This window comes from Phyllobates terribilis, unplaced genomic scaffold, assembly GCF_046119375.1.
Source record: "Phyllobates terribilis strain yellow unplaced genomic scaffold, ASM4611937v1 Scaffold_5__5_contigs__length_657084704, whole genome shotgun sequence".
NCBI classification, from domain to species: domain Eukaryota; kingdom Metazoa; phylum Chordata; class Amphibia; order Anura; family Dendrobatidae; genus Phyllobates; species Phyllobates terribilis.
The window spans coordinates 412462403-412488245 of record NW_027362765.1 but is presented as its reverse complement, the minus strand read 5'-3'; the positions used below and the strand labels follow the sequence as shown (position 1 = coordinate 412488245).

Below are 25843 nucleotides of genomic sequence, written 5' to 3'. Positions count from 1 at the left end.
GTGCTCTTGTGTCTCATCAGTAGAGATGAACAAATCAATTTGTAATTAATCAAATTCCTTATCAATTTCCCAAAAATTTCAAATTTGTGAGAATCCAAATTTTTAGGGATTCTTTATAGAGTCGGAAAGAAGGTAAAAAATATGGGATTATACTCCCCGAAGCTTGCCTCACTCTTCACCTCTTCTGCTGCCACACTTTCCCCCACCCGCCTTAATCTCCACCAGGGGTCCATTTGCTTCTAATTAATTTTTGGTCTGGATCTTCCAGCAATGGTTAGATCTCACATGGTCACGTGGGGTACGACGCATGTCTTTGATGTTAACATTGTGCGTCATGCTATATTTACCCATATGAGACTTGGTCAATCTCAGAAGATCTGGATCAAAGCCAAACAAAAGACTTTCCGAAGCCAGCGGAGGATCAGGGAGCTGAAGCGGCATAAGGGGAGTTTATGGAGAGGTCGAAGACAGGTATTATAGTTTTGTACCTTTTAACCCCTTCGCAACCCTCCATTTATTATTCTTTTGGGTTCGGAGAGATCTCAGGGTATGCTAAATGTCTTTTTGGAGCAGATTCGAACTAATCTTCTTAAAAAAAGTTTGGGGAGTTTCGTTCATCCCTACTCATTAGTTACCTTTTTATGTTCCAGACTGCACCACTAAGTAAGAACACCGCTCAACCCAGTGATCATGGTGGCAGCCTTGTTACATTCTTCCCCTTTTGGCAGACAGAAAGTTACGTGTCATCATTGGTGGTTATATGTAACTTCCTCTTCCTGTGCTGATCTCTGTCAGAGACATTGGCACAGAATGAGGACGTTTGGTGAGACAGTGCATCGTGTATGCTCCACCTTTGTAAAAAGGAAAAGATGCCACCTGGAGTGAAGTGTTCAACTGTTTCATGCCTACCCTCAAAGTATCTGTTCATCTTTTGCAAGTACCAGACAGGTAACATCTGCCCCCTCCATCTTCTATTCTGCACTTGGATAACCAAATTAAATCTGATCACCCAGATGGTCAACCAAAGTCCTCTCCTTCTTCCAGGTTTACAGGGGTTGTCCACCCCTTGGATCTTGATTACCTATCTGCATGAAAAGTCATCAATATCAAAGTAATGCAGTACCCCTTTAAGACTTGATCGTCAAACTCAACTCAATAATTCCAATAAAACCACTAAAATATATATAAATACAAATAGATCTTCCTTATTAAGAATAGGATGAAATGATTGATTGGAACTAACGTCACCTCTTATCTTTCACATATGCTCTGGCATCAGAAATGTGGCAGCGCATCCTGAATATCTTTCCATTCTTCTCCATCTCTCTGAGTTTCCTAGTAAAAAGAGGTTAACTTGAGACATTATAAAAGTCTGTTCTTGCTTCAGAAAAGGAAACCGGATTAGTTCCATACTGGGCGAGCCAATGCCAGCACATCTGCGGAGAGTTATTTCACAGGAGGGGGAACGAATTCTGGGTGAAATTCGAGCAGCTGCTTTCTACATGGTGCTAAATCTACAACGTACCAGCGAGGTAGGACCATTGTACCTACCAGTGACTCCCAAGGACCCAGCGGTAGAGAAACATACAGAAGTTATGTTATGTATAGTGTCCGACAATATCTGTCTTACCAAGAAGAAGAATTTCAGACCTTTATCCATCTTTAATGTCACCCACAATCTGTACAAATCCATTGGAAAAGAAACTGAAATATTTTTGGTTGCAAAAATAAAAAACTAAAATAATGTGATTGCAATAGCTCCAAATCTGTCAGATTGTGAGGGCTCCTCCTGTGTACAGCGCCCTCTTCAGGTCAACAACATTGATTTTCAACTGGATTCAAGTCTGGGCTCTGGCCCAAACCATTTACAAACTGTGATCTTCCTCTGGCGAAGCCATTCTTGATTTGGAGATATGTGTTGGGTCATTATTGTGCTGAAGCAGAGGCCTGAAGGTTTTGTTTCAAAATTGACTGATATTTGGAAATGTTCATAGTTCCCTCCATCTTTACTAAAGCCCCAGTTTCAGCTATGGAAAAACAGCCCCAAAGCATAATGTTGCCTCCACCTTGCTTCACTGTGGTTATGGTGTTCTCTTGGTGATCCACAGTGTTGGCTTTGCATAAAATATACCTTTTGGAAATATGGCCAAAAAGTTTCACCTTGGTCTCAGACATAAAACATTTTCCGAAATGCTTTTAGCAGACTTAATGTAGGCAAAACATAGGGGGACTTGGATGTTTCTCTTTGTAAGGAAAGGCTGTCCATCAAGGACAGAAATATGAAGAACACCAGAGGTTGTTGTCACACTCAGTACACAACCAATACATGCCAGAAATTCCCACAGCTCCTTTAATGATGGATAAAATAGATAAACTAAAGCAGCACCAGAATACTCATAAGGGTGTGAAGCCTCCCTGGTACCGACCAAGTGTGGTGACGTCTTGGTACCAAGTATGAACCTTTCTCAACCTTGAAAAAGGTTCACACTTGGAATTGAAACATCGCCACTATGGGCCATTAAAAAAAATATTTTTTACTATTTTTGGTTTGTTGCCTCCAGTTGCTTTTTGTATTTAGATAGATAGATAGATAGTGGTATTGTGCTCTACATGGTAGAATAATCGCTGAGGTCAATAACTGGCTACAGTGGTCACATGCATTCATGAACATCATTGCTGCAGATTAAACCAGTGGGACTACCGGAGTGTTAGCACTGAAATATCAGGGAATTATAGAAGTGAATATTGTTTGTTTTTAGCACATTTCTTGCTGTTATTTTAGATATATATATATATATATTGCACATAAACCTCATTTTCTACTATACCTTTATAATATTTGAAGCTTAGGAGTTTTTTAGATCTTAATATCATAAAAATAGAGCTCTGACCTCTATGGCGAGTCATTTAAGGGTTTTTCCGAAGTTCTTTAATAGGATTCTTTATTAGGTAAAATTGCAAAGTGATTGTAACAACAGGCAACTCTGCAATTTACTTCTTATTAAAAAATCCTCTCTGTTCTCAAAAATTGAGAGATTTTCAATTTTATTAGTTACTTCTCATTACCTAGCTTACCAGCCACCTCTGCAGTCTATCAATGGTGGTCGGTTTCCTAGGCAAGGAGCGCAGGGCTTACATGCTCTTTCCAGAAGAGTTTGTAAGCGCGACTCTGGATCCGTCTGCTTCAGTGCCACTACAGGCGCTCCTCCATTGCTGCAGCAGTAGCAAATCTACTTCCGCTTGCAGCATCTGAGAATGCACAGTTCAGACTAGTGGTGCGATGATGTTTCTTATCAAAACTGTCAATCAAGCAGGAGAATACTGGTCCCAATTTACAGGAAGCCAGGAGGTTGTGAACCGGTGCGCTCCTGAACGTTACCATGAGACAACCCCTTATATAGAGCTCATTAATCAAAGAACTGGTAGATCTGCATCAAACTATGATTTTATCAAAACTACAGCAAGCAGCCCAGTAAGTAATACATCGCAGCAATCATGTTCTCTGCTCCTACGTCATGCAGCTCTCAGATGGGGGAGAAGAAAAAACACATTTCCTCTGTAACAGACACTTGCGATTCATGTGTTTGGTTTTCCCAGTTGCATCACCTTTATTTGTAAGATAACAGACTTTAGACATGTATTTTATATAAAGCGCAAGAACTGAAGAATTTCAATCAGGAAATGCTGTCAGGCATTGCCACCAGCTAGCAGATTAATGTCTTGTGTACCATTATCTAGCATGAGAACAAAACAGATTAAATATCATCTAAATTAGGAACAGTCACTGGAAAGAAACAATTAAAAAGCCGAGAGAAAGCTAATTCTATCATCTGAAGCACAGATACAATGACCCTAGGAGTGCGCTGATGAGAGTAGTCACTGGTTCTTGCAGTTCTTATTTTCCACTATGTTATGACTTTTGCCACTTTACACTACTTCATATGCAGAGTTGCAATTTACAGAACTTAGAAATAATTTGGGTAATGGTTTAAGGTGCTTCTGACTTGGTTTTAATGGCCTTCGTCTAATAAATTTTTTGGCATATTCAAAAATCCCAAGGATATAGTTTGGATCTAGTCCCATAATCAAAATCTTCAAAGCATCATTGTGGACAGTGTAAACCCAAACTTTGCCAATCTTACGGAGAATATACCTTGTTCACCGATGTACCTGGATGAGGGCATTGTCTCTTGTGGCATGGAAGCATCACCGTAGACAGTGTAGACCCAAACTTTGCCAATATTACAGAGAATATACCTTGTCCACCGATGTACCTGGATGAGGGCATTGTCTCTTGAGGCATGGAAGCATCACCGTAGACAGTGTAGACCCAAACTTTGACAATCTTACGGAGAATATACCTTGTCCACCGATGTACCTGGATGAGGGCATTGTCTCTTGGGGCATGGAGAGTGTATCGAAGCACATAGGAAGCCATAGACTGAGGGATAAATATTGCTAATAAATTGTCTTCGACAGCACAACTTAGTGAAAGTTTTGGTTAACAGAAAGTGTTTTATAACACAACCACCTGCCAGAGCTGTTACATCTAAAGATCTAATCCCAAAGTTCTTATTACCTGATGGTTACTCTTGCCATATAGTTTTGGTGAAGGTCTAATTCAAGATCTAAGGGTCCTTGAGAGATTCCTACAGCTCAAAGAGAAAGAAGATTTCTGTATCTGTAGACTTTAAGCAAGCAATTGTCATAAGGTGCCATATTTAGAAGACGATCTCAACAAGATCTTATCTATGAGCAAGAAGACTGGAGAAAAATCTTCCACCGCTTTAGTCCATTCAACCGTTCAGTAATAAGTGGCCAATGTATGTTGCTTCCAACTTGTTTTTTTCTATATCTCAAGCCAAACCAAAATCTAAGTATGACGACTTGCTCTACCTTGGACTCTTCTGCGTTGTAGAGACATGCTGACTGGCTGCTTTCCAAACTTCTCCATGATCTCCCTAATCCGTGCCAGGTTGGATTTGGCTAGGGTGAAGTCACACCGAGTGGCTCCCATCTCGTATCCCACAGCACAGTTCTTGGTGGAAGGTGTAAAGCCTTCAGCTCGAGCAGTGACCGCATATTCTCCTGGATTCAGAAGCCTCCAATAATCTCCATCACTTGCTACAGTCCAAAGAAAATGAAAAGAAGAGCCTTCTTTAGTGGCAGAACGAAAAAGCATCATAAAGATTAATTTTCTGAATTCCTACACAAACGGGATGTAAAATGTGATCATCTAAGTAATAAAAATAACGACAGCTTTGCATATTTTGGAGAAAGTACAGCAACCAAAAAATGCTAATTCTGCATTTTCAGTTTCTTAATTTTCGTTTTGGGATAAATATTTTTACATAGTATTAGTTTGGGCAATTACCCACTTGGCAATACCAAATATGTTATTTTTATTTTATTATATTACCTTTTGCTATTTGCCTTAGAGGAAAAGGTTGGGTATTTTTTTATTTTGGTTTTCTTTATATTTTTTTCTAAATACTTTTTAATGTTTTTTTACACTTTTTGCATTAGTCCCCTTAGGGAACTTGAACCTGTAACCACTTGATCCTCTATAAAATATTCTGAAATTCTATAACAGCACAACATACTGTCAAATTATTTATTATGCTTTGCTTATATAGCACCATTATATTCCACAGTGGTTTACAGACATTATTGGCACGGTCTACATTGGGCTCACAATCTAAAGTTCCTATCAGTATGTCATTGGAGTGTGGGAGGAAACCCACGCGAACACGAGGAGAACATTAGAATGTCTGTCAGACATTGTCCTTGGTGGGATTTGAATCCAGGACCTCAGCTCTTTAAAGCAATAGTGCTAACCACTGAGCCACCGTGCTGCCTTGCTGGTCTACTATGGTCTACCATGAAGCCGTTGGATGGACTTAATAGGAACAATACCAGGGCAGACACAGCGACTTTGAGAAAGCCCAGGCTGCCAGAGTAACCTTTCAGAATCACGTAATCGGGTTGTGTGGGTGGGCAATTGGCCCCGTACTGATAGTGGCCATGTTGGCTTCCTTTAAAATGACGCAGTCATGCTTGCAAGCAGCATTTAAGAGGTTAAACTGATGCGAGCAGAACAGGCTCTGATTGTATCAGTTACTCTCAGGTGCCCAAAATGTAATGCAACCAGCACCTGCACTAAGGAGCATGCTCAGCTACTGAGCCTGCTCCATATAGAGATAGCACACAGGCACTGCACAGACACATGCAGTGCCCATCGTTAAGTGGTTAAATTTAGGCTCAGTTTGATCTATTTTAAGGAGTCCTCACTATTCTATGTATGGATAAGACCACACTTACCACAAGTTTTGTTAAAGAATCCACTTTCTCCAGATAGAAATACAATACATTAGAGAAATATGAAGCTGAAATTCTCATTGCAACCACTGGATGGACACATACAGCATAAACATCTTCCCACAGAGTGTCACAAAATCATTTTTTTTTTTCAAAACTGACCCCCTCATACCATTCATCTCAGGATATGGCAAGAGAAAAGTTAAAGAAGGTCACATCTGTAAACCATTGGATGTAACACCGTAGTCCAGGAGAGAGCAGAGCACCAACACCAAGGTGATAAGTTTTGATTGGTACTGTTATGTTATAGATGTTTCATAGACAGGGTTCATTTGACCAGGCTGGTGGCTGCATATAACTACAGACTGTATGATACATAAGTGAATACTACTCTCCATTTTACTCCAATCGCAGATACAGGAAGACCCAAATAAGCAGCGAATGAACCTCGTCTATACTCATGCATTTGTTATGATAGTGTAGCAACACACTAAAGTATAGGTAACACACTAAAACTGCAACTGACCCTGCTGGTTCCTGTACAGACTAGAGATCCTGACCCCGCAGTCCCTAGTGGTGGCTGCGTAAACTGAGATAGCCCTAACCACAGACTAGACGGTAGCAGCTTGGACCTATGCTGCCTGAAAGGATGTCGAGTGCTTCACGCTCCTCCTGAAGAACCGAAGGGCAGAGCAGAGTGCAAATTACCTACAGAAGGGAAAGTGTGCTGAAATAGAAAGAGATCCCAGGGTGAGTAAAACCAATAATGAAATATAAAGCAAAGGATTAAGTTCGTACTGTTAGAGAATATGCCGCCTACTTCCTAGAAGAAACAGAAGATAGAACAGCAGAGAGATAAACCCTAGCTGGTCTTTCACTGACTGGCTTAAGCTACAGCAGTATGGCTGGACATCCAAATGAAACTATCACCAGCAGGAAATACCAGCAGGGGGAAAAGAATATAAAGCTGCACCCGAAAGGTGATAGGGCAGACAAATGAGTAAATGAAAACACCTGTTACCCTAAAAACACTGAAGCAAGGATAACAGAAACTAAACACCCAGAGAAAAGGTGTATCTGCTGTGGCTCGGCGGACAGAGAAGCCGACCACAAAGCACAGGCTCAAGGGTTCAGACACATGACACATTGTGCTCAATATGCCCAAATAAGTCTAAATAAGAAAAAGCTAAACTACACAAAACACTAAAATAAACAGATCTGGGAATGGAAAGGTGGATTCTACGACAGATTTCTTCTTCAGCTCTCTGAATAAGACAATGCTTCACTACTTTTCTATGGAAAAAAGAAAAACCAGAAGCAAGCGTGGGAGGGTTAAATAAATCCTGGCAGCGGATACGCTCAGCATGTGGTGGATGAGGCTAGCCCCAGTATTACTGTATGCTTCTAATTACTGAACTGTTAATTACATAGGGAAGTATACACTGAATACACAGCTCTGTAGGTGCCTGGTGCTTTACCCTGAATGGAGACAGTGCAATAATGACCTGCACATACTAATTGTGGAAAGGTGCTTACATTTAACATTAGATGAATGTTGACCAAACCAACTGATGTCAGTGGGAATATCAATCAACTAATGTGTTTGGGGCTGTCCTGAATCTCCCCTAACAGCAGAAAGGGTCAGGCTATTTGATTTCGACATGCCCAATCATTTTGTTCTTACCAGAGATAAACCTCCTTATCGAAAACACATACACACTAAACTGGCTACTGCAATATGTCCTGTGGCTTTATATCACATTGGTTGTTTCAATGGAAGCCATTGTTGAATAATGATTCTCTTTAGTTCTAGGGGGCATTAAACAATCCGCAGCCAAAACACTGTAGCCCCAATTAATAAAGGAGCTATCCCCCTGGTTAAAAGAGTAAGAAAGCAGGTAAAAAGAATTTGTTAGTAAGATCACTGTAAAAATGCATAGCTGGGCATGCAAGTCTTTGAAATGTAAATCAATAGACCTTCTATCTGGTTCTGTATTCCTGAGTAATTAGTATTTCCATTCATATGCAAATTGGGCATTAAGTGCTCTGGGCGTGACAGAGCACTTTAAGCCTCTACCTCTGTCACGCAAGGTGTGGGAAAGACTAGTGCAACACAGAGAGAAGAGGGAAAGGGAGCCCAGACACTAGGAAAAGGGGGAAGTGGAGACCTCCTAGTCTGGTCTAGTGTCACTACTGTCCCTAAATTGGCTCTTCACCAATCGCTGCACACGTGCCTCGCCCTGACTTTCCCTGGCGTTTGACTAAGGCTAGGGAAGAAAGGAGATGAGCACTAGTCGATCTCCACTAAACTCTATAGAGAACAAGGGTAGACAAACAGGGGGGAATTGCTTAGCTTTAGACGACTCCAAACAAATGCGCACACGGCCTCGAACTCCAGAGAGGATGAAGTACTGCTCTTGCTAAAGCCTCACAAGTATTAATGAATATCGCCAGCAGCTCCCTCTCAGACACACCAGGCATTTGTACACTCAGCCAGGGAGCTAATTAGCCAGAGGGAGGTAGCCGCTGGGTCCTAGAGACAGCCGGCCTCTAGGAAGATGTTTGTAATGCCAAACGTCTGTCTGTCACCTCTGACACACCTGTGACACCCTCCTGATCTTGTGGAGAAAGATAACGTTTAAAAAGCAACAAAGGGAAGAAAATATCCAAAATCTGCAAGATCCACCCAACATTTCTGTCTGCACTACATCTAATACATTTCTACAACTTCATAAAGGAGGTTTTGTGACTTTTTATTTCATTTTATATCTTTTTCCAATATTAAGTGTTTAGCAGATCAGTGGCAGTTTTGGTTTTTATTTTCATTCTCATTATCTTTTCTACTAGTCACATACAATTTTTTCATATATGATAAATTATATTATTTTATCAACACTTGACAGTTATTAATCTATATTTGTAGATTTCCTGCATGTGCAGAACAGGCGATCGCAATAATATGGAGTCACTTCATAAGAAAGATGGGAAGGAACGCTCGTGTAAATATCTCACGTGCCGTTTTATCCTTTCATCTTCTCCATTCCTTGATATTAGAAAGCTTTTTACGGACATCAATCAAAGAAAAGAATGTATTACGGCATTGCTATGTCAGTCTTACTATGCAACAAAAGGGTCTTCAAGTGTGCTATAAAGGAAGCCGTCTGTGCCAGAGGTGGGGTACAGGCGGGGGAGTGGAGGGAGGATGAATATAGCTTTCCATAAGGCAAAGTCATTAAAATGTGAGATATTTCCAGAGAAGTTGTAACTCCGGGTCCCGGGAGTCCTGAAGGTCGGAAGGGTAATAAGCTGTAAGAAATGCTTTCACGTGCCAGCACAGGCATAACAGGGATACAGTTGTGTATCCTAGCAAATATTAATAGGTGTAACTTGGAAACTGGGATGTTCCGCTATTGCAAGGGGCACGGATAAGGAAGCCGGACTGGGGGAGAGAGTCTCGGAAAAAAGCCATATAATAGGTGTGCGTCCACTATATAGAAATAGGGGTCGGGGTTGGCATTGCAGCAAGTATTAAACTTTCTATGCACATTGCCGGTAACTAAGAATAATCCAAATAAATGTTAGGACCGAGAGCAGCATCTCCAGGTAAATTCTCTGCCAATGCAGAAGCTAGTTGATGGCACCAGAGACCAAGGAGTGCCTCGTGCCATATGATTTTCCCGAGATTCTCTCCAATTGACCTCTAGAATATGGGCCACATTAGTAATGTTGGTAAGAAATCACTAGGAAAAATATTACCTAGAGATGAGCGGGATCGATTTACAAGACTCCGATACAGCATCCGGGTCAGTGGCAGCTAGACGAGAGGTCCTCGAATCTCTTACCTCCCGGAGACCCCGGTGCGGCTGGTGATCATCCAGGGCTGGCATGACATCATCTTGGCATCACATTGCACAAATTATGTCACGACAGCCCTGACAAATCAAATGCCGTGCTAGGAATTCTGGAAGTTAAAGGGGTTGTCCACTACTAGGACAACCCCTTCTTGATCAAAATGTTTGGCCCCCGATAAAATAAAAAAACTTATACTCACCTCCCGTGCCGGCGCAGTTCCCGCAGTGTCAGCACTCGTGGTCCCGGGGCTCTTTGGCGGTTGTTGTGACATATGATGCTGGCGCCCAATGCACACTGGCGTCACTGTCTCTGTCTTTGGACAAATTGAACATGAAGAGGAAGTCCAGGCTGCAGCTGATCTCTGGCTTCCTCTTCATGCTCAATTCGACAGAAGGCGAGGACAGTGACGCCAGCGCTGATTTGGCTCCGGCGTCAGGTGTCACAACAACGGCACGAGAGCCCCGGGGCTGCAAGTGCCGACACTGCGGGAACGGCGTCAGCACAGGAGGAGTGTAGGTTTTTTTATTTTATCGGGGCCAAGTGTGGGGGATGAGCAAGGGTTGTCCAAGAAGTGGACAACTTCTTTAAGAGATTAGCGGGCCTCTTTTCTAGCTGCCAGGTGCCACTGGCCTGGACCGGAGTCCCGTGAATCGATCTGCTCACCTCTGTTACCAGCCGACTGGAAGACTTTGCGATTGACTTAAAATTAGTCTGATGGCCATGCCACTCATAATGTCCTCCTTTGACCACTACTAGACAGGGCTGAGCACATATCGTATTGGTGACTAGCAGATTTCAGATATCAGTAGTCAGCTCCGTCATCTTCACATAGGACCTATCCCAGTCACAAGCTGCAAACTCTGTAAATGACTGACCTGTACGGATATCGTGATTGATGCCTTCCACAGATATTATTGCATTTCCTATCCCACGTCCATATATATCTCTCACAATTCCTTTAATTCCACGGTGAACCTAAAAAAAAAAATAGAAGAATTTATTGCTTTTATTTTCTACAATGGACTAATTTCCTACATTTATTTTACGGGGCAGGATCAGCAAGTTCCCGTCTCTGTTTTATTTGACCTGCATACATGACATTATGCCCTATATACAAATCTTTGGGGACCCCTGCAGAACACTATTTTTTGCAGGGCTAAATGATATCTGGTGATTGCTCTTTTCTTATCATGTGTAACTGGTGTAGACCCTGTAGTAGATCCTTGCTGAGCAATTTAGCCAAGAACCTATCGGTTAAAATCAATTCTAGAGCTTGGCCATTCATAGTAGATTTCAATTTCGGCATGACCAGATGACCATCATTCAACTCTCCACTGACAGCAGATATCAGGGTGATAAAGATCAGACAGTTGGATTTCATATGCCCGATCCTATTGTTCTTGACGACAACAGCTGCCGCCAAAGGAGCAGTGGCTTATTGCCACCGAGAACACATACACGCTCAGATGAGCATTCGAACCGACAGCTATCTTTCATGGCAGAAACTCTGTAATGTCTTCTACACTGGAATCCCCTGCCCGTCATCAAGGAAGCCAAATGGTCAAAACATATTGCTTTCTACCAGGAGGCTTTGGTTTCTTAAAAGCACCATATCCTTCCAACACTGATATTCATTGGACTTTTTTGTACAATATAGATTCAATTAATACATTTTTTGGCTTATGACCAATAAAAATTTGACCTCTATTCCCCAGGAAATATTTAGGCAAACTCATCCTCTTTGGGTAAAGTGACTCAACAAGCAATGGTCCCACTATCCCTTGTGTCCTCATGCTAGCTAGATCAAGATGTTCCAGTTATCCTATTCTGGTACCTTTTACACTCTACCCATTGGATGAGACACCACCTACCGCACAAGTTTTCCTGGTTATCCCCCCTTTGAAAGTTCCAATCTGGTTCATGTGCAATACAATGGTATCTCACACCCTCTTCCCTTGGTACACAGCATATAATATTGTCATACCGATACAGATTTTGTTTCTTTGCTTGGTATAATATTAGGTTACGTATGCTTGAAATTTCTAAAAGATTTGCAACTTTTTGCTATATTGAAATTTCAAAAAGAAACATTGTAAAAATGTTGACCTGTGCTGCCTCCACCTTTATCAGGGGGCCTGCTGCACCCTGCAGTGCATTCATATTGTGCCTTGGTGTTGGTATATATGGCTGCCTTTTTTCTGAGATGTTTTTTGAATTTCATGTCCTTTTCTGTGAGTTCCTTTAATCCCTTACCAACATATGACATACTGGTACGTCCCATGCCGGCTCCCTGACTTTGATGCGGGCTCGCACGCTGCGATGCGACCGCATCTTTCTCAGCAGATGATGGCTGATTTAAACAGTCATCATGAGCCTCTAACAGCCTCAGGTGAAGCGACGCTCCACCCACAGCTGTTAACTAGTGTTGAGCGAGCGTGTATTGTTAACCATTTCGGTGAGCACGCTCGGGTGCTCGCCGAGTATTTTTGCCGTGCTCGGCATCTATGTTTGAGCCGCCACAGCTGTGTGTGTCACGGCTGTTAGACAGCTGTGACACATGAAGGGATTGCCTGTTTGTTAGGCAATCCCTGCATGTGTCACAGCTATCTAACAGCCGTGACACATACAGCTGCGGCGGCTCAAACATAGATGCCGAGGACGCCAAAAATACTCGGCGAACACCCAATACACGCTCGCTCAACACTACTCTTAACCTATTAAGTGTCAATCTCTGACAGAGGTATTTAACACGTGCTGGCGGGGGGGGGCAATCATCCCACGTGACCATTGGCACACCCATGACGTGATCGTGGGACGACAATGGGTTGCTATGACAGCTATGACCCTGTGCCTGTCATTCCGATACTCCTGTGAAAGACCGCATTTTGCCGGCGTTCATAGGAGATTTTCTCTATACATAGCAAGGCTGATGCACTGCTATGTATAGTTAAAGAATCAGACAATCACAGCTTCAAGTCTGCTATGGGGAGTATTAAATACAGTAAAAAGATTTTTTTTTTTAATTTTTAAAAATATGAAAAAAAAATCCACAAAAGTTTAAATCACCCCCCTTTTTGCCCCATTAAAAATAAAACAAATGAAAAAAATACAAATGTTTGGTATCACTGCATTCGTAGAAGTCAGATCTATCAAAATATAAAATAAATTAATCTGATCAGTAAATGGCGTAACGAGAAAAAAAAAAAAAACACCAGAATTACGTTTTTTTGGCCACCACATCATTGCAATAGAATGCAATAAGAGGCGATCAAAACATCGTATCTACCTCAAAATGGTATCAGTAAAACCGTCAAATCGGCAGAAAAAATAAGCCCTCACGCAGTCCCATATCATGAAAATTTTAAACTTTACGGGTCTCAGAAAATGGTCACAAAAGCAAAGTTTTGGGTTCTTTTTAGATTTCCAATTTTTTTTTCACTACTTAAATAAAAAAAAAAATATGCATGTTTGGTATCTTCGTACTCGTACTGACATGTAGAATCATATTGCCAGGTCAGTTTTACCATCTAGTGAAGATAGTAAATTAAAAACCCGAAAAACAATTGTGGAATTGCACTTATTTTGCAATTTCATCGCACTTGGAATTTTTTCCCGCTTTTAAGTGCCACACCTGATAAAATGAATGGTGTCATTCAAAAGTTCAACTGGTCCTGCAAAAAAACAAGCCCTCGTATGGCTATGTGGATGGAAAAATAAAAAAGTTATGGCTGTTGAAAAAAGGGAAGTGAAAAAAAAAAAATGAAAAAAAAAAAAAAACAACGAAAAATAGCCCTGTCACGAAGGGGTTAAAAAATACTTTGTCTATCCGTAGTGCCCCAAAGATGTTCAATCTGTTACTTAGCAGAGGGGACTATAATAGGAGGGTGAGGACATTGGACCTTTATGTTCTTGAACTCCCCATACTTCAGAACGTCCGGCGCAGGGTGTAAGATACGAAACCTGGTGGCTGGGAACCACACAGGAGTGCAAATGGAGAATGGCAGGATAATAGGTTATTTACATTGTATTATAGGAACAATTCCTTGTAGACATTCTGTTTAATTCTGTTTTTTTTTCAGAAATATTGTCCCTGAGTCATTTTTTTCGCAATTTTATTTTTTTGCTACTAATTTGGCTTTTAAATCATTTTTGTGCCAAATTCATTATGACTTTTGCAGCATTTTTATGCTATTTTTTCAGCTTTCGTGATTTTTTTTTTTTGCTTTGGTCAAAAATGTAGCCGTGCTTTTCATTATCCAGTATGTTTTCTGGTAATTCATCATTCACGACTTTTTGAAATGTTTCGAATTTTTTTGCGCAGTTGTACTCTGGTAGCCTAAAAGAGTACAAAACCTGTCTAATTTTTGGGGGGTTTTTGTGCAGCTGAAAACTATATCATATGAAATTTAAATGCTTATTGAAAGGGTCAAGCGACATTATACTCAAAAAAGGCATAAAAATCAGAGAAAAACAAAGAAAAATGCATCTTTTAGTTTGCGTGAAACCCATCAAATATGCGCAATTTTCATCAATTTGGTGCAAAGTAGACAAGAGAAAAAAGGAAAAAAATTCAGCAATTGACTAATCAGGGAAATATATTGTATGGACACACTAGGAATATTGCAAAGTGTAGGGAATTATATAGGACAAGACACTAACCTGCTCCATGAAGACAATTAAGGATTCTCTGTTATTCTCCCACTGTTCTGCCAGGTCGCTTGTATGCGGGTACTTGTCACAGTCCAAATATATGGAGATCTCAAAGCAGTTGGTATGTAAGTAGCTGAAGTCATTAATACCTAATAATAAGAAAACAAGAATCGGTCGCATAAGAAACAGTGTCCTACAATATAGAAAAGATATAGGAAAATTAGAAAAAAATATGGCAATTGTGGAAAAAGAAATCACTAAAAATGTAGAATAACCTTTGATGAATCTATAGTTCTACATTAAGGATATGTAAATATGACAATTATCTTGGTATTCTTATTCAGAACAGCTGACTTTCCAACTAGAAGTGACATAGGAATTAATATACCATCTATGTAATTTAAAGAAAATTATAAACTACATAGGGGTTCCTTGACTATAATATAAAAACATGAGGCAGCAGGGGCCATGTTATTCTGCTAAATAAGGGATTGTAGCAGCTGCGGAGTGTAAAACAATTACCAATATAACAGTATCAGACATAATGCCTCTATAACAGTCCTAAATATAACTGTACCAGTCATAATGTCTCTATAACAGTGCCCAATATAATAGTATCAGACATAATGTCTCTATAACAGTACCCAATATAATAGTATCAGACATGTCTCTATAACAGTACCCAATATAATAGTATCAGACATAATGCCTCTATAATAGTACCCAATATAATAGTATCAGACATAATGCCTCTATAATAGTACCCAATATAACAGTATCAGACATAATGCCTCTATAATAGTACCCAATATAATAGTATCACACATAATGTCTCTATAACAGTGCCCAATATAATAGTATCAGACATAATGTCTCTATAACAGTGCCCAATATAATAGTATCAGACATAATGTCTCTATAACAGTACCCAATATAATAGTATCAGACATAATGCCTCTATAACAGTACCCAATATAATAGTATCCAGGGGTATAATGCCTCTATAATAGTACCCAATATAATAGTATCAGACATAATGTCTCTATAACAGTGCCCAATATAATAGTATCAGACATAATGTCTCTATAACAGTACCCAATATAATAGTATCAGACATAATGCCTCTATAACAGTACCCAATATAATAGTATCCAGGGGCAGACCTACCGCCTGTGCAGCCGGTTCATTGAACTGGGGCCCCTGAGGGAGAGGGGGCCCCTCCAGCCTCCAGCACGGCCACCATCAGGGCATGACTGCCCTGACTCCAGCATGGGGCCCGGCCGGTCGGGGCCACCTCGGAGCCCCGTTGGGGCCCCCCTCTTGTGCGTCTCCTCATGGGGCCCCCCCGCAGGACTCCCCCGCCGTCACATGACTGCCCTGACTCCAGCATGGGGCCCGGGCTGTAAGGGAGGGGGTGGTCTGACATCCTGCATGGGGCATTATAAGGAGGGTGGGTGTGTGACATACTGCATGGGGCATTATAAGAAGGGGGGGGGGTGACCTCCTGCATGGGGCATTGTAAGGGAGGGGGTGGTCTGACATACTGCATGGGGCATTGAAAAGGGGGGAAGTGACATCCTGCAAGGGGCATTATATGGGGGGGAGAGGTGACATCCAGCATGGGGCATTTTATGGGGGGTAGAGGTGACATCCTGCTTAGGGCATTAAAAGGGGGGTGTCATCCTGCATGGGGCATTATAAGGGGGCAACAGCCTGCATGGAGCGTTACATGCGGGCCAATATTCTGTATGGAGTGTTATATGGGGGTCAGTATTCTGTATGGAGCGTTATATGGGGGACAGTATTCTGTATGGAGCGTTATATGGGGACCAGTATCCTGTATGGAGCGTTATATGGGGGTCAGTATTCTGTATGGAGCGTTATATGGGGGGCAGTATTCTGTATGGAGCGTTATATGGGGGTCAGTATTCTGTATGGAGCGTTATATGGGGGTCAGTATTCTGTATGGAGCATTTTATGGGGGCCAGTATTCTGTATGGAGCGTTATATGGGGGCCAGTATCCTGTATGGAGCGTTATAAGGGGGCCAGTATTCTGTATGCAGTGTTATATGGGGACCAGTATCCTGTATGGAGCGTTATATGGGGACCAGTATCCTGTATGGAGCATTATATGGGGACCAGTATCCTGTATGGAGCATTATAAGGGGGTCAGTATCCTGTATGGAGCATTATATGGTGCCCATACTACTGTATGGAGGGCTATACTGTCTGGTCTGCACTGTGCGCTATGAGGATTCGCCAGTTTCTGAGCTATTGTAGAATTTACAATAGATATCGCTCGTGTAATGAGGCATTATAAGGGGGGAACAGCCTGCATGGAGCGTTATATGGGGGCCAATATTCTGTATGGAGCGTTATATGGGGGTCAGTATTCTGTATGGAGCGTTATATGGGGGCCAGTATTCTGTATGGAGCGTTATATGGGGGCCAGTATTCTGTATGCAGTGTTATATGGGGGCCAGTATCCTGTATGGAGCGTTATATGGGGACCAGTATCCTGTATGGAGCGTTATATGGGGACCAGTATCCTGTATGGAGCATTATAAGAGGGTCAGTATCCTGTATGGAGCATTATATGGTGCCCATAATACTGTATGGAGGACTATACTGTCCGGTCTGCACTGTGCACTGTCAATTTGACGGTTTCTGAGCTATTGTAGAATTTACAATAGATATCACTCATGTAATGTAGTAAGTGAAATCTTTGCATTGTACTATATATTTATTTCTCTGCGGTATCCGTGCATCATGAATCGTGGTATGTGTTAAAGGGGCCACTGAGACTCTGTCGCCCAGGGCCCACAAAAACCTGGAGCCGGCCCAAGTTTTATTTTTTTTAAATACAATTAATTAACTAGGATTGGGGGGAATCAGAGATGCACGGGGGGATGAGGGATGAGAGATGCACGGGGGGGGGGGGCCTTCATGCCCCCTATGAAGGGCAGGGGGGGGGCCCCCAAAAAATTCTTGCACAGGGGCCCACTACAGTCTGTGTCCGCCCCTGATAATATCAGATATAATGCCGCTACAACAGTGCCCAATATAATAGTATCAGACATAATGCCTCTATAACAGTGCCCAATATAATAGTATCAGACATAATGCCTCTATAACAGTGCCCAATATAATAGTACCAGTCATAATGCCTCTATAATAGTACCCAATATAATAGTATCAGACATAATGTCTCTATAACAGTGCCCAATGTAATAGTATCAGATATAATGCCTCTATAACAGTGCTCAATGTAATAGTATCAGATATAATGTCGCTACAACAGTGCCCAATATAATAGTATCAGACATAATGTCTCTATAACAGTGTATAATATAATTGTACAAGGCATAAAGCCTTTATAATAATATCAAATATAATTGTATAAGACATAATATCTCTATAACAGTATCCAATATAATGTATCTATAACAGTGCCCAATATGACAGTACCAGGCATAAAGCCTTTATAACAGTACCCAATATAACAGTACAAGGCATAATACCTTTATAACAGTACCCAATATAACAGTACCAAACATAATGCCTCTATGACAGTGCCCAATCAGTTTACATGGACTGTCCTGCGGCATTATATGACCACCGATCGGTGCACCTTTACCAATCGTGTGATTATTTAATAGTCTGTTTACACTGGCAGGCTTTGGCATGCAATACGCACTGAGCAATCTGTAATAGTGCACATAGGCCTCCATGGTTCTTGGAAGCGCAAATCCTGTTTACACAGGACGACGCACAGCCGAGAATGATCATCTTTTACACTACATAAATTATAATTTCACCCAATGAACAGGTGTTTTCTTCGTTCACCGGCAGCCAGTTTACATGGTAAGATAATCAAAAAATGGGAATTTTTAATAGCACTGGTTCACGACTACCTTTCAGCGTAAATGCAGCTTCAGTCTATGGAAGTTGTTAGCTATCAGCTCCACACAGGAGAATGAACCCTTATCAGAAGTAAGAAGTGTGATAGATCACTTCTGTATAGGAAGAGATGAGCAATGCCTATTTATTGATGGCGTCCGGAATAACATGCTGATCATATAAATATAATCACAATTCCCTCCATTGTCCTGCAATTCCATCTGCAGAATACAGGCTGTTGTAAATGGCTACGTCCACCCCCCTCATGTACTGTTAGACCCTATCGTATGTAGAATGATAATAATAATATAAGAGGATATTGGTATTCTTTAATAAATACACAAAGGATCACCAAAATGGTAGAAATACTATCGGAGTTCACTATCAAGCAAAAAGGTTGCAAAATTGAAGCATTTTACCAACTTTCATAATTCTGCCGAGATTTCATAAACACATGTAATACAGATGATGTCTAATTCAACCCAGTCTAATTGTTGGCATTTTATTGCGTCTTTGTTGCAGTCCATATGTTTGCAATAATAACGGCTATTTTCACCACCATTACATGGAAATCAGATTTATGGAGGGAAATTTCCATTTTGTCTGTTCTCTGCCCGGATTCTAGAATGCAACTAATTTCATTGACTCGCCAGGTGGTCCGGTAAACTACAGTATTTCTTTGTCTTCCTTTGTTTCTTTTGTTTATTCCTCATTGTAAGGCTTGGAATTCATTTACTATGAGCCCTGCTGTCTATAAACCACCCATTAACTGGGAGATGTCCCAAAAAGCATGAAAATGGAAACTTAGGACATAAATAGTAATCATCTGTTAAGAGGAATTAGAGTAAAACTAATAAAAGAACTAAATTAAGATCAGTGAGTGTTGGACGATTGTTGACACTCCGGTCATTTCCAGCATGTGTCTTCACCATACTATGTAATGGCGTATCTCTTGAATATGCTTTTTTTTCCTGATCACTTGAACCCGTAATCATTCTTAAAATTAATTATTTTTCTTCTTTTCTTGACAATGTTCCTTACTGTAGTCTCCTGAAATACAAATGTCAAGATACTGTTGTCTGATAACCCAGGACCACAGCCTCCTACCCTGTCCCTAACACTAAGGGCGCCCTAGCTATCCCTGCTCCCCAAGTTACTTCTGATGGTGAAGATGCTGGGGCCACGTACCTTGCTGTTCTCCTGAATTAGCCCTTATCTGTCCTCTCCACCACCAAGGGAAGTGGGGAGGAATAGTGAATGTAAATATACAAACCAGACAAACAAGGAAAGGATGTACAGGGATAAATGAAAATACCGAACATACAAAATACACTCACAGACAACAGAGGGAAAACACTGAAAGGATTATGAAGGTAAAAGAAATAGAAGAGGAAGGCACTATGCACACAGCCAAAACACCAAGCAACAATCACAGAACAACGCTCCATAAACGCATCTACCGAACACTGAATCCTCCACTCCTCACCAGGCAGTACAAGACTTAACACTGGCAGTCCAGATTGCCAAAGTAGAGACTAAATAGGAGAGGGGAGAGGCTGATACTGCACAGCTGAGAATTTCCAAGAAGGAAGCTACAGAGACTCAAAGCTGAGCCGTTTAACTCCTGCACTGCTGAAAGAAAACAGCACAATTTAATAAGAGGGAAAGTGTAAACCCGTGACAATAAAATCTCTTGTATCGTGCTTGTCTTTGCTACATACTGGTCATACACAGTTCTGCCATATCGCTGAGATCTGCTGCAACACTCAACTCTGCTGAATTTTCTAATTGAGACTCCTGACCTAGTCAACTCTAGTACATTGACAAGTCTCTTCTACTGTGCCATTACGTCAACCATGCTTTTCTGATCTCACTTCAACTTGAGTTTTTGACTTCCCGCTAGTTGCTATCCAGTCTCTACAGCCTCCATTGCTGACGCCTGTCCACCTCGCTGCACCAACATCATTGGTCGGTGCTGCTCCATAATATCTGATCCAGGTGAGACATAACAGCCATAATTTATGTAATGCCCCAGCAGAAGATTTCATATTGGCTGCCAAAATTTGGCTTAAAGGTATCATAAATTGGAAAAACAAATGTTTTTCTTTTTAAGGTAATGCATCAACAAAAGGTAGACCAAGATGATCCCTTTAACCATAACATCTGTGCCCAGCTTTATAGAATTTGTTATAACTGCAAATGCGAACTGTACAAAAAACACTAGCAAAGTGGCAGATGTGTCATAGAAAATATAGTAGAGTGCCATATCTGGTCCCACTATATGAATTATAGCATTGTGAACCCTTATGGAGCATATGTTGTTATGTAGCCCCAGTTGGGTTGGGAGACATGACCAATACCATAAAAGTAACTCATGGTCAATCAAGTAACAGGAATACAAGAAGATTTGGGAGAAAATACCCATAGACCCTACACTGTTCAAGACCATCATGTTTTTAAAGATACATATATATCTAGAAATGAAGAGAACAACGTACTTCCTGCCACCGTATGCCAAGAGGCTCCATTCACAGTTCCCTCTTCCTTGTTAAAATCTTCAGTGTGGCATGCCCTACGGCTCGAGTCTGTCATATGCCGATGAGTGGAAGCATAAGAGTATGCCAGCCAGCGAAACACATGGTCATCAGGGGTTCCCGTATATTCTTGGGTCTTCCATAGCGAGCGCACCATGTCAAAGGGATAAGACACCACCAGTTCTCCTCCTTGCAGGTTTCCACCCAGAACAAAAGGGATCTTTTCCATCCATGTAATCAGGGCTCGAGTTTCTATAGCAACCTATAAGCATAAACAGTGATAATTATAAAACCGAAACATTCCATAAATACATTTTTCTACAAGTTATCACATATCCTGACAATGTGATGAGGAACCATTTTTACTTTGATGGTACACATTCCAAAAGTTAAAAAAATAATAAGCAGAACCTGGGAAATTACATGTCTTAAAGGTAAGGAAAGATTTTTACTCAAAGAGTAACCATCATTTTAAAGGGTGCCTGTCACTTGCTGAAAAAATATTGGGTTAAATACTTTGTTAAAGAAATCTCTGAGCTCCTCTGATTCTACTGCTCTTTTTGGCTTTGTGCTGCGTCGCTCCATTGCAGAGATATTCACATTTGTTGCTTTTGGAGCGCACTATGTGAAATCTCTGCTTGTAGTGCAACTGGGCGAGTCTTGTCTGGGTGGGTGCGCTTTCACTCTTCTCTCCCAGACACTGCTAATCACGGCTAAGCAGTGTCTAAAACTAATGGACATCTAAATCAGCTGCTGAATTGTGATTGGCAGCATCTGGGAGGGAGCGGTAAAAGCACAAACCCCCAGGCAAGATTATGAAGAAACGCCCAGTTGCACATCAAGCAGAGATTTAACATACTGCCCTCCCAAAGCAACAAATGTGAATATCTCTGCAGTGGCGTGATGCAGCACAAAACGGAAAAGAACATCAGAATCAGGAGAGGGATTTTTACAAGATATTTAGCTCAATTTTTTTGGAGCAAGTGACAGGTCCTCATTGATTTTTATTTCATAGATCAATAATACCCATTAAAATAACCAACTCTGTAATATATAGTATCAGAAAAATTATCTACTTTCACTCTGAACTGATGGGCAAAATCTGTAAGATCTATATTCAATGAAGACAGATTTTCCCATTACTGAAACAGGAGATGATAGTTTGTACTTATAAGATTCTATGGGGATAGGTGAGGAGGAGGGAGGAGTTAGAGGCGGACACAGTTGTTCTGCTGCAAGTTCTCCTGAAACAACAGTTACAGTTCTTCATAGAACTTTATGAGCACCAACTGTCATCTATCTCAGTAATGGGAAAATCTGTATTCACTGAAGATAGATTTTACCTGCAATTGAGAATTTTGAGAATAAATGATCAGTCCAAGAGGAGAAAGAAGCAGATTTCTCTGATAAGATATATTCCAAAGTTTTCATTTTCATGTGTACTATTAATTTATGGAAAAAAATTGGTTCACACCTATAGCAAATATATTAACAAGGAACCTTTGCCTTTATTCTCAGCTAAAGGACCTTCTATCTAAAACATGTCAGCCTTCTGGTGGGTTGGCCCAAAACATGTTGGCCAAGTTCACCAACTTCAACATGCAGACAACTATCTAATGTATATTTTGGGGTTTGCCGACCATCCTCCGATGGCAGATGTTATAAAAAGAAGGATGGAGCATGTTGGATTGAACCATGACCGATCTTTTGTTCCTGCACAAATGTCTTCTCTTTGAAAGCACATACAAGGTGTTGGAAAGAATAGTGGCAAGTTGGAAGGAAAGCTGTCGGCCAACAAATATTATATGTGAATGGGCACTGTAAGTCACCGTGGCATTCTCGTACTGAAACCAGTCAGGGATAGGGATGTGATTGTTAGGAACTCTGCGCATATTCCTAGGACGATCCTCTGACTCCCATAACAATGAGTTCAAGTCCGGAAAATTGTTATTGATGTCAATCCCGTCAGCTGTCCAACGACCTAAAGACCATCCACCCAATTCGGAGCCCTAAAATAAAAAGATATTAAAAAGAAATTACAGAAGTGCCCTAACTTGCACCAAACCATGAGTTGCAAAATCTCAACTCTCATCACATCATGAAGTGGTCAGAACGGTTCAGAAATTTCTGCAAGACTTTTGTGGCATTCGTACAATAGAGGAACAGCCAACAAGAGTCTCTCCAAAGAGTGAAAAAAGACCCCTAGAAAGTGTGGATGCCGAAAACTCCAACTTTCTTGATTGGAATTCCACCCAAGATTGAAGTTTAAACCTTTTCCCTTTGATTAATCAAGTATCCAAACGTTACTGCTCACCAGTTCGGCAGCCTTCTCGTACCCATCTGGGTTGATAGATGGAAGGAAATGAATACGTGTATTGGTGATAAGATGTCTAACACGTTTGTTGCCTGCCAGGTACTCCTGGCACAAGAACTGCATCAACAACAGAAGAAGTTCCCGTCCTAACGCTTCATTCCCATGAGCTCCAGCCATGTATCGAAATTCAGGTTCTCCTGGATAAATAGAAACAAAGACACCGTGCCAGCAGTTCGTGTTACACACAGCACAAAATGGCATATTAAATGCACTGGCCATCTTCATATAGACTGAGCAATATCTGACCTATGAAATACCTAAGCACTGGGAATTCCTATTATATCATATATAGTATTATTTAAAGCGCATCTGTTACCAGATTTCACAAGATAAACTGCTATATTATTAAATAGATCTCCTGGATCTGGTTAGGCTGGTGTACTTACGGTGAAAATCCATGTCAGAATGGTTGCATAATGGTTGCAGGGATTGCTAATAAAATGACCATTTTATTAGCAAGGAGGGATTATGCAACCATTCTGACATAGATTTTCACCGTAAGTCAAGTTAGAGTTGAACATCCCAATATCAGGATTATACCGCCCGCCGCTCTGACATGAATTTTCAAATAAGCACACCAGCCTCATCAGGTCTTAGAGATCTATTTAATAATGTGTGCAGTTTGCATCGCGAAATCTGGCAACAGATGGGTTTTATGTAGGATAACTTACTCCAGCTTTAGCACCGAATTAGAGATACACACATTACAATATAATGTTGGACTTTTATGATTGGACATATATGGTGACTATGCAAAAGTTTTAAGCCAATGGGTTAAAAAATGTTACAAAGTAAGAATGCATTAAAAAATAGACGTTATAATAGTTTATTTTTATCAATTAACAAAATGCAAAGTGAATGAACAAAAGAGAAATCTAAGTCAAAACAATATGAGTGACCGCCCTTTGCCTTCAAAACGGCAACAATTCTTCTAGGTTCCAAATATCTTGGAGAATTAACCACTGATCTTCTGTGGATGCCGCTTGTACAAATTCTTCTGTCTCTTCTTGCAATTCCACACAGAATCAATGATGTTGAGATCAGGGCTTTTTGAATTTTGTTAATTGATAAAAATTAAGTATGAACAGATACAATATAAATAATATAATGCATTCAAGCTTTCAAATCTGGTTATTTTATAAATCGCAGGTTCAATAAGCGGGTGTCCCATCTGTATAAGATATACATCATTTCTTAGCATGGCACATATCAGTCCTAGATCTATAACACAGACATAAGCAGAGAGAAGACGAGGTAATGGCACAGATGAGGAATAAGGAATCAAATGAAAAAAAACAAGATCTAGAGAAGAATTGGCGACAATCTGAAACCAGTGGTTGTCAATCAGAACCAATAGTCAAAGAAAGGATTGTGAAAGAACAGTTCTGCAAAAAGATGCGTTTTTGCTATGCAATTTCCAGCCTGTACATGGGAAACACTTCACAAGCCATTCAACTGGAGCCAGCATCGACAAATCCCTGCAATGTGCAGAATAATTTCATGAGTCTTTCCTGTGCATTTCTTAGCCGCTCAGCTCATTAGCACCCCGTGGCTTCAATGTGTACTGTCGGTCACCCTTATATGCATCTTTGATTGACCCCTGATGAAGCATTTGTGAAACGCGCATTGGATGTTTGGTTGGTGAGCTCTTCTGTCATTGATTACTTATAGTCTGGGATGAAGAGACCCGTGGATGTTCAGGTTCAACAGAACTTTACTCCAAAGTTCAGTTTGGGTACCCGAACTCGAACCCCATAGAAGTCAATAGAACTTTGGTGCTGTAAAATGGTTGTAGTAAGGACTAGGGGTCTCTCTCTCTCCCAAGGGAACTCCAAACAGTTAAACAAACTTCCGGAAGAAGTTCAGCACCAGTGTCTGCTACAAACCCCAAACTTTACAGTTGGGGTTCGCTCATCTCTACTTATATTTATAGCTAGTGATATTTGTCATGGGCTACTTATTTCTTGTCATTTTTTGCATAGACACTCATGTGTATTTAAATGTCTGTATACTATTGAACACTCATTCATGTATTTTGTTAAACTACATTTCATATAACATATAATTATGTGATCTAGGCTGCTTACTCTTTGGATTCCCATTGCTGCTCACCCATTAGTTTTAACTTTTGTCTGCATTGCCGGAATTATTCGTATTTCATTGCTTTTAGAATTTGTATTAAAAAAAAGTCTGTTATATATTCTTGGTAATTCG

At 40.8% G+C, this 25843-nt stretch overlaps 1 protein-coding gene across 1 annotated transcript in view; it reads right to left on the bottom strand.

Moving 5' to 3' along the window:
• Positions 1–3583: 3583 nt before the first annotated feature.
• The window catches only part of CPXM2 (carboxypeptidase X, M14 family member 2), a 103442-nt gene continuing 81182 nt past the window's right edge, over positions 3584–25843 (bottom strand). Inside the window, exons 10-15 of the mRNA XM_073685142.1 lie at positions 23570–23766; positions 23085–23264; positions 21220–21517; positions 14830–14969; positions 11046–11145; positions 3584–5124 (exon numbers count right to left, since the gene is read on the bottom strand). Coding sequence (XP_073541243.1) covers positions 4874–5124; positions 11046–11145; positions 14830–14969; positions 21220–21517; positions 23085–23264; positions 23570–23766 — 1166 coding nt within the window. The 3' untranslated portion in view covers positions 3584–4873. The remainder of the gene's footprint in view (positions 5125–11045; positions 11146–14829; positions 14970–21219; positions 21518–23084; positions 23265–23569; positions 23767–25843) is intronic.